The sequence below is a fragment of the Platalea leucorodia genome, assembly GCF_965183815.1.
Source record: "Platalea leucorodia genome assembly, chromosome: 1".
Classification (NCBI taxonomy): domain Eukaryota; kingdom Metazoa; phylum Chordata; class Aves; order Pelecaniformes; family Threskiornithidae; genus Platalea; species Platalea leucorodia.
The window spans coordinates 37,782,994-37,796,367 of record NC_138823.1 but is presented as its reverse complement, the minus strand read 5'-3'; the positions used below and the strand labels follow the sequence as shown (position 1 = coordinate 37,796,367).

The window sequence follows — 13,374 nt, the reverse complement described above, 5'->3', positions numbered from 1 at the left end:
AGAAAAGATGAAAGTGATTTCTTGGAGTGACTGGACCTACTAAATTGTTAAACCAATAAAGATAAGTTGTTGGCACAGGCAGATCTTTGAAAATGGAGTGCTTGATTTTGGTGCAGGAGAGAGCAGTAGTCAGGGCAGGAATTCAACAGTCACTGAATAGAGAAGGAATAATGTACGTACAGGATTCTGGATGTATGTGAGATATGTAACATGAGAATCGGACAGCACAAGAGGAAAAGCTGAGGGATGACTGGAGTAGGAACCAGGAAAATAAACAGGATGGATGGAAAGAAAGGGATCTTTCAGAAGGAAGGTAGAACCAAAACTGGCCAACGTAACAACAGAAAGATGTAACGAGAACAAAGAGGAGGAGAAATTTCTGTAGTTGCTTTTTGCCACAGAAAACAAAGGTAAGATTTTTTGGTCAAAAGAAGAGATGTTTTAGAGCAAGTCAGATTTCTAGTCAGCTAGTCACATAAGTAAGTGCAGTTGTTTTGCTAGCACAATAATTTTAAGTTTAAACAGGAAATACTATGCAATTGAGAAAGTTCACATGTATTTTAATTTAAATTAGGAGTGAGGAGTGAAGGAGCCTTTCAGTTATTAAAGGTATAAAAAATTTATTTCGACTTAAATCATAAAACATGCAGTGCAGATCTCAGTCATTTCAAAAATATTTTCAGATGTGAGAAACAAAATAAAACTAAAATCTAGCCTTTATTGGCAAAGATCAGAATAGCAGAATAGCATGATAAAAAAAAAAAGGTAGTACAAAAGAAAGAAATTGAAGGCATCTTGCATTACAAATCATATAATCTAAGGAGAAATTGCTAGGGAGTTCTTCCTTTCCATACACTGTGTGGCAAGAAGGGGTGAAAACTTCCATAGCATTTGGAATTTGTTGAAAAGCAAATGCTTGACATCCAAGGTTCACTTCTAACCCCAGGTAAGTCTCTACTTATACAAATAACCTAAAAGTACTCTTTTGCCTGTGGGTATATTTTGAAACGGAGGAGACTTACAGCAATGATAAAGGAGAGTTGCAGTGTCCTGTAATTTTCCCATAAGCAGGAAATCATTATTTATAGGTACCTCAAATGCTTTTGAATTCAGAGATCCAACAAATCTCATACAAAATAAGCTGCAAGTAATAGCCTCAATGTATCTAAATTCTTCAGATAAAAGCTAGATTTCCCTATATTGTTTTTTCAATTACTAAGCTATGTTCGGACTCCAAGATGCAAAGTTATTAATCTCTGTAAGTTTTTTTTTTATTTGTTTTTGTTTTTTCAAAAGACAGAAGGCTAAGGCAAAGACCTATCACCAGGCAATTTTCAAGAATAACCAGTAATTTTGAGTGTTTTGATGCTTGTATTTGAGATACCGTGGCATGCATTTCAGAAGCGTATGGACTGCCAGTTCTTTTCGCAATGTGTGTACAGCACAGATGAAGATCAGGCTTGAAAGGTTTTCTTCCTTTTTAAGCATAGTCACCTTTGGGGGAGATTCTAGCTTTTCATAGATATGTTCAAGTACACACAGAATCCAGGCTGTGGGGTTGATAGAGTCAACTCCAGTGTCAGTTCTGTCATCTGAGTTGTATTCAAATTTCAAACAATTCAAATTTCAAACCTATTAAGTTAGTTTTAGTAGGGGGCAACATATTCCCAAATTGTCCTATTGTCCATATACCCCATAGCAGCTCTGCTGGTCCGCTGAGCAGGGCTTGGAATAGGGCTGCACAGAAAATTGGGTGTGTGAAAGAAAGTTTTGAAATATGCGAAAGCATGTGAAGTAGCAGTGTGTTCCCGCTAGGCCAGCCGGTGTGCTGGAAGTTTGTCACTCTTCTAAGGTTATGGCAGCTTTTTAATCTGCCTGTTCCTTGCAGTGGTGGTTAACACATTTAAATTTGTGCTCTGGTACGTGGTAGAGGGGAAGAATGACTTCCTTCAGCATGCAAACTTTGAGAAGCACCCCCCTGCCCCTACCCCGCCCCCCAAAAAAACCCAAAAAAAACCCAAAAAAACAAAATCAAACACACAATGTAAAGAGATATAAAACCAAATTTTTGTCAATGATGTAAATTAAGACTTTTTTTTTTTTTTTAATCAGTGCTTTTTTACTTCATAGATTGTTAAGTGAAAAGAAATGTTTGAAGCAAAATAAAATCCTGAAGGCTGAGAATAAAGTGAAAATGCCGTTGTATTTTTCCTGGATGCTTTGGTATACATTAAAATGAGGATAATTTGAGATTTTTAAGTATGGGACGTGAGAGAGGGAAAAGAAAAAAGAAAGAATTGGGGTAGTGTGGGAATCGGTGAAAACTGGTCTTGTTTTTGAAAGTTTTAAGGCTAGAATTCTTCCTGTGGGGACTTGCACTGGCCAGCTGGTACATATGTACTCTGAGATAACAGGTACCTCTTCATGTGTCTTTCTCAGTATTGGTGCTTTGATTATCAATTTTATCAAGTCATATGTAAAATTAAGTGAAGTTGAGACTCATTACTGTTTTGTAGGTATAAATCAGGATTGCCTACACAAGACGTTCGCGTTAAGCTGGTATAAAATGAGAAACTGCGAATGCATTATTATGTTGGTGAAAACACTTTTAACCATGACCTCAATATATTTTCTTTTTTCTTTAAGAGGTGAAGGCACGAATACTCTTGGCACTTCTTGAGTATACAGGTAATTTTGCTTGTTTTGGGAGTGGGGGAAGTGAATGTGGATGGTTTGAGATTTTTTTTTTGCTTTTGGACAGAATACTGTGTTTAGAGAAAGGGGAAAAAATCTCAGACACGATAACCTGATAATCAACAACTTTACTCCTGTGTTTACAGTGAGTATTCCTGAAGAACACAACAATTCCAAAGACATTTCTAACAAACATTGCGCATTTTTTTTTTTAATGCAAAATACCTTCTCTGGTCATTTACTTTGGATCTTGGCAGATGAAGTAACTACTAAATAACGGAGCTTATGCACAGTACTTCTGCTGTCTTTCTTCTTTTGTGCTTTTTCCTATTTCCTACCTTTTATCTTTTCTCTTTATTCCCATCTATTTCCAGACTTACCTTACTATTCTAACCCATACCTTTCCTTTTATCTTTTTTTAGAGAACACCTTTTTTTAAGTCCCTCCTTTTTGGAAGGGGTCTGATTATTCTGTGTATTATTCTGTCATCACCCCATACAGCATACAGCTTCAAATACACAAAATAGGCATGCATGTCTGCAAAATAAATGTCAATAAACCAGTATTTATTATTTTATTGCGGCAGAAGATTCTCTACGGTTTGTAGGTGCATAAGTGTTCAAGTAAGCAGTCATATTTGACTGTAAAAGCTGATTATATTAACCATCTTGCAGCACTATATGAATGCATTATTATTTCATGATTTTGTTATGACACATAATAGCAGTTTTATAAAGGGGAATATAACATTTCTTTGTTGTCAGATTTCTTCCAAATATTATAAAAGTTTTTAGTAATTCCTCAGGTGTTTTAAAGTAAGTGACCTAAGAAAATACCCCAGAGTTGATTTTTTTTTTTTTAAAGCCGTTTTCCCTGTTTGCATGGTTTCATAAGTTCTTAAATTCTGTAGTTTATTTTGTATAAAAATCTTCTTGTAAAAAGAGCTCAAAGTGTTCTTGTATGCAGTATCTGGTGTTCAAGTAGTATTAAATGAGATTTGGAAATGAGGTGTTGGAGACACAAGAGGGCTGCTTCAGAAGCAGGCAGTACAGAGGAAGGCACTGAAAGTCAGCTCCTGTTAGACAGAGATGAAACTGAGCAAAGCGAGGAGAGAGAATGTGTGTTGGGCTCAAATCCCTGAGCGCCGCTGTGACATTGGGAAGTTTTTGACCATGGAGAAGCCAGTGAGATTTTTGAAGCTGAAGATGGGTGGAGTTTTTAAAGATGAAAATTCTGTCCGTACTGGATTCTGCACAACTTGAGAGAGTGGAGAGAGAGAGAGAGACAGGTTAATTTTAATAATCAAAACAAAAAGCGATGAGTCACAGTGCAGAATCAGTAGTGATTAGACCATTTATGGAAAACTTTCCTGAGGTCCTGAGAGGCTGGCAAATGGAATCGAGTGGTCACTATCATCAATAGTCAAGGAAAAGATTGAAGAAGGTCTCGGAAGGAAAACAAACAGAATGGAGTTACTTTGAGAAATACTTGGAGTCAAAGAAAAGCACATTTTTAAAGTCAGTATTAATTTTGTGGGTGCAGAATTATCTCTGCTGACTTACCCAGTCGTCTAAAGTCTTGCCAGCTCCATAGAGAAGGTGGAAAAGGAGCTAAGCCTCTTAGAGGCAGAGGAATCTAAAAGTGAGGACAAAGATTTTAGGCTTTGGAAAGACCTCGATATCACCTAATCTTCTCTTGCTCTGAGAAAGATTAAGTCTACCTGTACCATTTGTGATTGATGTTTGCCTAACAGCTCATAGTGATAAAAATACTTGAAGATCTTCAGAAAAGAGGAGAAGGAGGAAGCAATGAATATTTATTACCACAATTTTGTGCTTTATTGAGAACATGTTTCCCTTTCTAACTCCTTTGACCTTTAACTAATCTAATGCCTGTGCCCTCCAGAATAAATTGGTAGGTTAGCTCGTCCTTAATTTAAATCAGCTGCTAATGGTTCCATAGACTTCTACCAAGGGACCTGTCATGGACTCTCCTGACACCATAAATCTCTGCTGCTTCCTGGATATGTGATGCTGCTCTGTGCTTATTTTATAGATTTCATATTCGTATATATATTGTATTTGGATAGATTGTGTTCTGGTAGCAACACTCCTATATGCCCTGTTTGCACTTCACAGCAGGTAGTCTTCATCTGCCCTACCCAGCTGGTAGCTGTGGAGTTAAGCAGATGATGCAGTCATATTAAGAGCTTCTGACTATGCTTGCTTTCCCGTGGAAAGTAAATGTTTTTGTGCCCAGCTGGTTCTCCCATTGCAGCAAAGAGATGCGACTCACATCCGTCACCTTGTAACACCAAAAGTACACAGAATTGATGGCATTAAAATCTACAAGTTAAACATACATTGTTTGTGAAGAACTACTTTAAAGTCCAGATTTTAAATACATTTCTGTATAATTTTAGAATTATAAAATAATCTTTTAATGTGGAAAATGGCAGTTTTGGTCATGGAGTGCTATTTACTGGGAATAACATTAGGCTGTAAACTTGTAATTTACTTTACGTTAAAATGACTTGTTTTTTAGACAAAGAAAAAAATTCCAGCTCAGTTCCTTTGCTGTTAATTAATCTCCTGCTCCATTTTTGCTTTCCCTCTTTTGGCTCTTACCCATCACAGATAGCGAGATACAACTGAGGCGAGACATGGTCTTCTGTCAGAGCCTAGTGGCCACAGTCTGTGCTTTTTCAGAGCAACTAATGGTGGCCTTAAATCAGATGTTTGACAACAACAAAGAATATGAAATGGAGACGCTGGAGGCCAGCAGAAGGTGGTTGGAACAGATAGCCAGTGCGGGTCTTCTCCTTCATTTCCAGTCCCTGCTCTCGCCTAACATGGTAAGACTTCTCATGTGGCATGCTTGGTCACAGCTCGTATTTGTTCCCTGGACCAGGGGCACAGTTAAACAGTCTTAGTCATAAATGTGATTTTCTGTGTCCTTTGTGCTTAGCTTGTTACTTAATTGGCTGCTATTTGGACAATTTGCAATTTAGATAATTACAGATATGGGAAGTGTTTGCTTATGATACGGGAAATATGTTTTCCACCAAGACAGCACTATGTTTGTTTTGAGTTAGCAGATAGTGAGTTTACCCTTGACTTCCCACCGCTATCGTAGCTGTTCCCTAGGAGTGAATGTAGTATTAGGTGATAACCAGAACTTCAGTTTGCAATAAGCAGCAATGCAAGGTAAATAAAATACCTGGTTTGGATAATTTTATCCCCCAAAAAACAATAGGTCTGTAGCAGCTGAAGGACTAGACATGCTAGGCTGTTTTGCTCCTGTCAGGGTAACTGGAAATCTGCTGTTTCTTCATAAGGCTTGGCAAAGAGCCATGGCTTTAAGAAACAATTAAAAAAGGGACATGGCTTTGTAGTCCTCTAATCCCCAGTTATCCAAAGTGCTTCTTCAGCTATTTAAGCTGCTTCTCACACTGGACTGGTTCCTGCTAACCTGAAGAACTGTGAAGCAGTCTGTGTGGTCTGCTCCATGGCAGCCTTCTCAACCTCTGGAGCTGCTCACTGAAAATAACTGATTTGGTACATCCTACTGTATAAAAGTCCACGCAAAAAACAGACGATGTTTCTAGTATCAAAGGTCATCTTTCCTTGCCTTGTCTATCTCAGCAGCAAATTGCTGACAAGTTGACCTGATAAACTTTATTGATCTCTTCTGCTTCTAAAAATAAAGATATTTCTAAATCACAATCATAAAGTATTAGTCTATAGTATTGTTGGAGAGCATTGACTTGAGCTAGTGTGAGCAACTACCTCACAGGTAGTTGAGGTACCTATGTGGGCTTGCATGGGACAGGGTGTGTCAGGACAAGGTGTGCAGCTTAAAAACAGATAAAAGTCAGTGCCTGAGAGAAACAGGAGGCTCTTTATCCACATGAGGAGTATGTGAAGAAAGCACGGTCAGGGGAGCTCTTGAGTCTTGGATGCTTTTTAGCACCATGCAGCACCAACATGTCCTAGTGCTGGAGTCCTCAGAGTACAAGAGTAAATTCAGTTGGTGCCTGTCTTATGTTTTTCCGTGTGCTTAGTTGTCATGTTATCACAAAATAACTGTTGTCTTTACAGTACTGAATACTTCTGGTTTTTTTTTCAAGATTGTAGAGGTTTCCTTTGTAGTGAGAATGCATGCTACTTAGCTATTTTCACGTAATCAGATACCAGCAGTATGCATTATTGAATTGAAAATAAAATTAAATTTAGTCTCTTCTGTCTAACTGTTCTTAACCAAGGGAAAAGGATTTAAAGGCAACTTTTTCAATACCTTCTCAGCACTGTTTTGCTTACAAATGATCTGTGTTATTTTAAACAAGGGTATTTGAAGGAAATTACACTCATTATGGCCAGAGTTCAGTAAAGAATGAGCAGTTGTGCAAAGATTTCCCATGTCACTGAATGGTTTTCAGACTGTTCTGCTGATAAAACTGCTCTGTCCATAGAGACTTCATAAACTGAACCAGGACACAAAATATTTCTAGCAGCTTTGCTTTTTCATAAATACAAAGAGGAATGCTATTTCACTATATAGATCAGGGAAAACCATGCTTTTTGGTTTGTTTGTTTGTTTGTTTGTTTGTTTGTTTGTTTTTTACTTTCTATAATTCAGTCAGCTATAGTTTATTCTTATTTTATAGGCAGCTAGTTTATTATTCTTTGCCTTCTTACTGTTTCAGTTCTTAGAGGAGGAAAAATGCATGCCTCAGATTTCCATTTGGCTCTTGCTAACTTGAGGTGCTAGAGGAGGATTATATAAAGAATAGAATTACTTTAAGTGATTATTGATTTCTGCTAGAATTGCTCTGCATATTTAACTCAAGATAACCATACTTGGAGATGACTGTTTTCCTTTTTAAATGTTCGGTAAAGCGTCCTGAGAAGTTAGTAATTTGCTTCCTGAAGCTTTTTTAGTAAATTAGTCTGAATCTCTTTAGCTATCTCTTTAGTGCAGGAGTACACAGAGTGAACCATAGGTGCAAATCAGATTACTCACGTCTCTGCATACTTGACTTGCATCTAGAATGTTGTAGGTGAAGGTGCCAATCGCCCTGAGCTGTACTTGTTCTGAGCTACTGGTTCAATTATTGGTGCCTAGAGTGGACACGATGAACTCTCATCTGTCATTTATACATGAAATGCTAAAGTTATGGCATTTTTTTTTAAAGAAATTTGCTAAAAGAATAATTTGTTTTTCACATTTCCCCTGTTAATTTACAAGCTGGACCTGGTGTCAAGACAAGCTGTTGAAGTCTGGTATCTTGCATAAAGAATAATTACAGTATTGTTTGATTAAAAGCCATGAGAAATAATGGTAGCTATAAATTACCTATTAATTTACTATGTGAAACGCTAACATTCGTTATAATAATCTTGGACTAGAAATAAAAGGAAAAGTGCCAATAGAAACAAAGATACTTATATTATCTATGAGTTAATTAGGTTATACATTGCCTCAATTAAATGTTGTGCAACATTCTGTAGTTACTTTCATGTCTTGCTCTCATATTATTTCTGGTAGGGGAAACATCTGGCTGAAATGACCATTTCACTTTTTCTTTTGCCCTTTTTAGGCTGACGAGCAAGCCATGCTGGAAGATACATTGGTTGCACTGTTTGACTTGGAAAAAGTTACTTTTTACTTCAGACAATCCGAGCCAGAACCACTAGTTGCGAGTGAGTAATTATAATTAATATCTGGGCTTTACTGTTCAGAAACATTTTCTGTATTTGTAACTTTTTTCTCTCCTAGAACATTACCTCCCACAGGGAATATTATATAATTTGGGATTATAGAGAATTAGTAGATCTGTAGCTCTCCTAATATTCCTAGATTTCCTGCAATACAGCTAACATCAGTGACAATGCAGAATCATTATCTGGCAATGTCAGTAACCTTGGGGGCAAAGCTGTTCGCTTAACCTAAGTTTCCATTGGGAGTATGTGACTGCATCAGGAAAGTCCCTGGAAGATCTAGTTGTTACTGAAGAGAAAATAAGCTTGAAGGTCTTAATAGAGAAATGCAACTGAGATGAGATGGAGGACCATAAAATCCATTTCATTTTATCATCTGAAAGACAAAGTAGATCTTGGAAGAGTGCCTTGAAAGGAGGTGGCAAAGACTATTAGGACAGCTTTAAATTGTGCAAGAAACTTTCTCCGAGACCTGCTGGTGCAGACGATCAGGGTCCTGAACCCTTCCTCCCAATACTTGCCCAGCTCACAGGAAGGGACTGTCTTCACAGTCTGCTGTTTATACCCTTCACTCATTTTCAGCCACTCCTTTATTAATATGTTTTCAGCCAGTAGAGATTTTCCTGCAGTGAACTTTGTTTAGTGAGCAAAAAGCCCTCATTTTTTCCTAAGTCTCGTAACTCCCCTGGGAGGGGAGGAAAGCATGTCTGCTTCACATCAAGCTTTTCTAGCTAGAACAATTCCCTTGCCGGATTGAGACCACACATGAGAGAACTTCTGCAGTAACAAAACCAGAAGACACAAAACTCCTCCACAAAGCTGCCCATGCTCCGAAGAATTCAGTAGCACAGGGCTGGTAGTCAGGTAGAAATTAGCCTATATAAGACCATATTTATTTCTGTATAATTCAAGTAAAGACCCTGTTCAGAGTGTTTGTTTTAAAAAGAAGCCCTGTCAAGCCAGGTAACAACATGTAACTGGATTTATAGGAGGGCCTCCTGATGGCGAGTTAAGCCCATGCGTGTCATGAGCTGTTCATATTGCTGTATCTTCCGTCTGAGGTGTCTGTGCTAAAATAGAGGTAAATGGAAAGTCCGTCTGTTCTAGGATTGTCATAAATTCTGTATTTCCTTTTGGTTTAAGTGTTGCCACCACAGTCATCCTCACTGTAGTTACAGAAGGCAAGGAACTGGCAAATTTATTTTTTCCATTTATGATTCTGCATAATCAATAAAAGAAAAAAAAGTCTTTGTCTTATTACCAAAAATAGTGAAAAATGTCCCTTTGGAATCTTTTCCATTTAGGTACAAAATAATTTATGCAAACAGTGTAAAAACTACATCATAATATTATTAATGCAAATCACTAAATTTTATTGTTACTGCTTTCAACTTGGAGACTTTTGTACGGAAATGATACTGAAACAGGAAATACGTACAAAGCTTCAATTGAATTCAAGTGACTTCCTCTGAAACATTTAGCTAAATGGAAAATTTTTGTCAGCTTTTGCTAATGGTCGTTACCTGTTGATCATCTGGCATAATACACAAAACGTATGTTAGGGAATCACTGTAACTGCAAAACGATGCTGCTAGTTGCCCTGAACTCTACCCCATTTCATGTATTGTGACATTTAGCTTGTCAAAGTGTAATGAAATGTGCTTTTACAGTTTTATATATTCTACCATAATACACTTGTTTTCTCAGTTGAGTCCTGATTTTTAATAATGATTTAATGAATATGCTGGTAGCTACTGTATATTTACCTGTGTTCTATCCCACACAAATCTGAGGAGAATCTGACTCTATATAACACACTGACCTTATACATCGTGCACCTGAGGAAGGCATGTGAAATATGGCTAAAGGTATCCTTCCAGTGATTTCAAACTATGTGCTGTACATAGATGTTTCTTCAGATTTACAGGGAATACAAGTAGGATGCTGCCAACTACATTATTTCCTTAGTATTTTTGCTGTCATTGACAGGCTGGCAAAGATGACAGTTACTGCTTTTCTGTTTATCTACTTCCTCATAATGGATAGGCCAAAAGTGGCCACAGCAACACTGAATATAATGTAAAATACTGCATGTATTAGGTTTGTCTGCAGTGATTTTTGTCTAACTGTGTGAATTTTGGGTGCAACAGTTCCTGGAAAAGGACGTGTCATTGCTTTTAATGAAATAGTAACACTGACTGTATTCTTAGATGTACCAATCACATACCAAGCAGAAGGAAGCCGGCAAACCCTGAAGGTTTACTTCTACCTTGATAGTTACCATTTTGAACAGCTTCCTCAAAGGCTGAAGAATGGAGGGGGATTTAAAATCCACCCAGTACTTTTTTCACAAGGTAACTTGAGTTTTAATTACACCTCCCCCCCCAATTTTTTCACAAAATATTTAACTCTCTTTGAAAACCTACTTATTCACTCTGATTTAAATCCTTTGTAACTGTAAGGGCACAATGCTTATATTTAAATATGTTGTTTAATGTGGGCATTTATTGAGAACTTTGAATTAAAATGTCAATTTAAGAAATGCTGTGATTTGTGATTAAAAAAAAAAGAGAGGCGTGGGTATACATTTCTAAGTTTATACCTGTTAGATGATTCTAACACCAAAGAATGAATCCTCTTTCATCAATATAGTTTTGTTCTTTGTAGACATTAGTGGACAATAGTCAGACCATGAAACTTGCTTTTAAAAGTGTTTTGCATTCCAGATGCTATTTTTATCTCTTCCTGTTACTTCAGATTTAAGGGCTACATTGTTATCTCCCGAGAATTCTGTCTCTTTAAAATGTTATGAAGACTTAAATAACATTTTCAGGCTTTTGTAGTTACGACACTGCAAATGTTACCGAAGTGATGAATGGTGGCGCTGATGCTCAGACTGTTCATAAATTGCAGGCAGCCTGCATTAGCTGCAGTGTCATTACCGTCATCAGGAGTGTGGAGTTTGATTCACTGAAATGGTGAATGTGAGGTGCTGATTGCCTTGAGCCGCCTTTGATTTCAGAGGGAGATGAAAGTACTCCATACCTTGCAAAAGGCTTCCAGGGTCTATGTGGAACAGGCAGAAGTCAGGCATACAAATGAAGGTTTTGAGGAAGGTTTGGTCTCTGATACATAAGGAGAACGTAAAAGGAAATAGCAAACAGTAAGATACATGAAGAAATAGCTGAACTTACTGTGAACTTAAAACACACAATTTTTTAAGAATAAGATCCCTGAAAAGTCTGATTTTTAAACAAACTAATAAAGACAGACTTCAGTGGATTTCTTTTGAACAGATTGATTTCAGTCATAGGGGAAAATGAGAACACTGAGCAGGAGACACATTTCAGTAGAGCAGGCAAAAAGGCACATGAAAGAGAACAGAAAATACCTTGGTTCAGATGAAATCCTGGAAATACTATTTTTTTTTAAGTTCAGAAGGGGATTCAGTGTGCTACAGAATTTATTTTGCAGAATTTTTTCCCTTTCTGTTTCCAGAAGCCCAAAACATTTGAGTCTTAGGATAAGCATCTTTGTAGTCAGCTAAAGGAAAAGGGCAAAGTTTCATTCATGTTACATCTGCTTAATAATTTTCGGTAATATAGAAGATTTCTTCTTTCTTTATCATACCAAATTTCTTTAATTTTCAAGGATCCCCCTTCAAAATAGTCCATTAGAATCCAAGAATAAGAAGTCCTGGATAAGAAGTTAAATCCTAGTGTTCAAATCATTATTTTGGGTCTTTTTTCCTCATTAATGAGTGAATTGGGATTCTGTTTTTTACTCCTTTTCTGTGAGATTTGGCTGAGCTGCCATCAAACTAACTCAGTAGATCCTTGTCTTTAACTGAAATTTATTAGCTACAAATGTAGAAATCTTCTGTAAGTTCCTCTGTGAAGTGAATTCTTGCTTCCCAAGATTAACGGAGCCAAGCTGTTTCCTGCCTAAAATACAATGGTTTATGATGCTTTCAAATGGAACATTCAGAAAATCATGGTTTTGGAATACTTCATCAAAGGCACACGTCAGTGCACATCAGTATATTTATCTCTGTGTTACTTTATTCTGTGTTGCATAGCTCCATGCCTAAAATTACAAGTCTATGTACTTGCAGGATTGGGACTGTAGACATTTTTAAAAGTTTTAAAATGTTTACCCAGGCTATATTTATGTATCCCTCCACTTGTAAAAACAGTATTGTGTAACCATATGCTTCAGTGTATACATTCAAAAGGACCCTGATTTGCAGGATTGGGGTCTGCGAAAGTTGAGATATTGCTCTTGGCGTTCAGATTTCTCTATTTCCTATGTTATCAATGAGATCTCAGCAATAAATAAGCATAATTAAAAGACACTTTATTTAAAATTAAAATTCAATTTATTTAAAATTGCTACTTAGTCTCTTAATTATGTAAGGTTTTTTAATTTTTTTAGGTTTTCATAGAATCCTAGAATAATTCAGATTGGACAGGACCTCAAGAGGTCCCTAGTCCAACCTCCTGCTCATAGCAGCATCAGCTGTGACATCAGACCAGGTTGCTCGGGTGTTTATCAAGTAGGATCTTGAAAACACCCAAGGACAGAAACTGCACAGCCTCTTGGGTAACCTACTACTCTACTTAATTGCCCTAATGGTGAAAAAGTGTTTTCTCTCTATTGAGTTGAAGCATCTCTTGTCTCAATTTATGTCCATTGCCTCTTGTCCTGCCAGCATGCATCATTGTGAAGAGCCTGGCTCTGCCTTCTTGTTGACCTCCTTGTAGCTAATGTCATCTGGCTGGTAGGTCCCCCCCAAAGCCATCACTTGTACCGGCTGAACAAGCTCAGGTCCTTCAGCCTCTCCTCACAGAGTGTGTGCTCCACCCCATGACCATCTTGGTGGCCTCTACTCAACTCTTTCCAGTTGATCAACAGCTTTTGTGTACTTTGGGGCCCAAAATTAGACACAGTATTCAAGATG

At 37.4% G+C, this 13,374-nt stretch overlaps 1 protein-coding gene across 1 annotated transcript in view; it reads left to right on the top strand.

Annotated features, from left to right (window-relative positions):
- PREX2 (phosphatidylinositol-3,4,5-trisphosphate dependent Rac exchange factor 2) overlaps positions 1-13,374 on the top strand; it is a gene marked incomplete at its 5' end in the record, with an annotated part of 182,657 nt that overhangs the window by 128,384 nt on the left and 40,899 nt on the right. The window contains 4 exons of the mRNA XM_082310168.1: positions 2,647-2,688; positions 5,331-5,548; positions 8,294-8,396; positions 10,625-10,768. Of these exons, the coding sequence (XP_082166294.1) occupies positions 2,647-2,688; positions 5,331-5,548; positions 8,294-8,396; positions 10,625-10,768 (507 nt within the window). The remainder of the gene's footprint in view (positions 1-2,646; positions 2,689-5,330; positions 5,549-8,293; positions 8,397-10,624; positions 10,769-13,374) is intronic.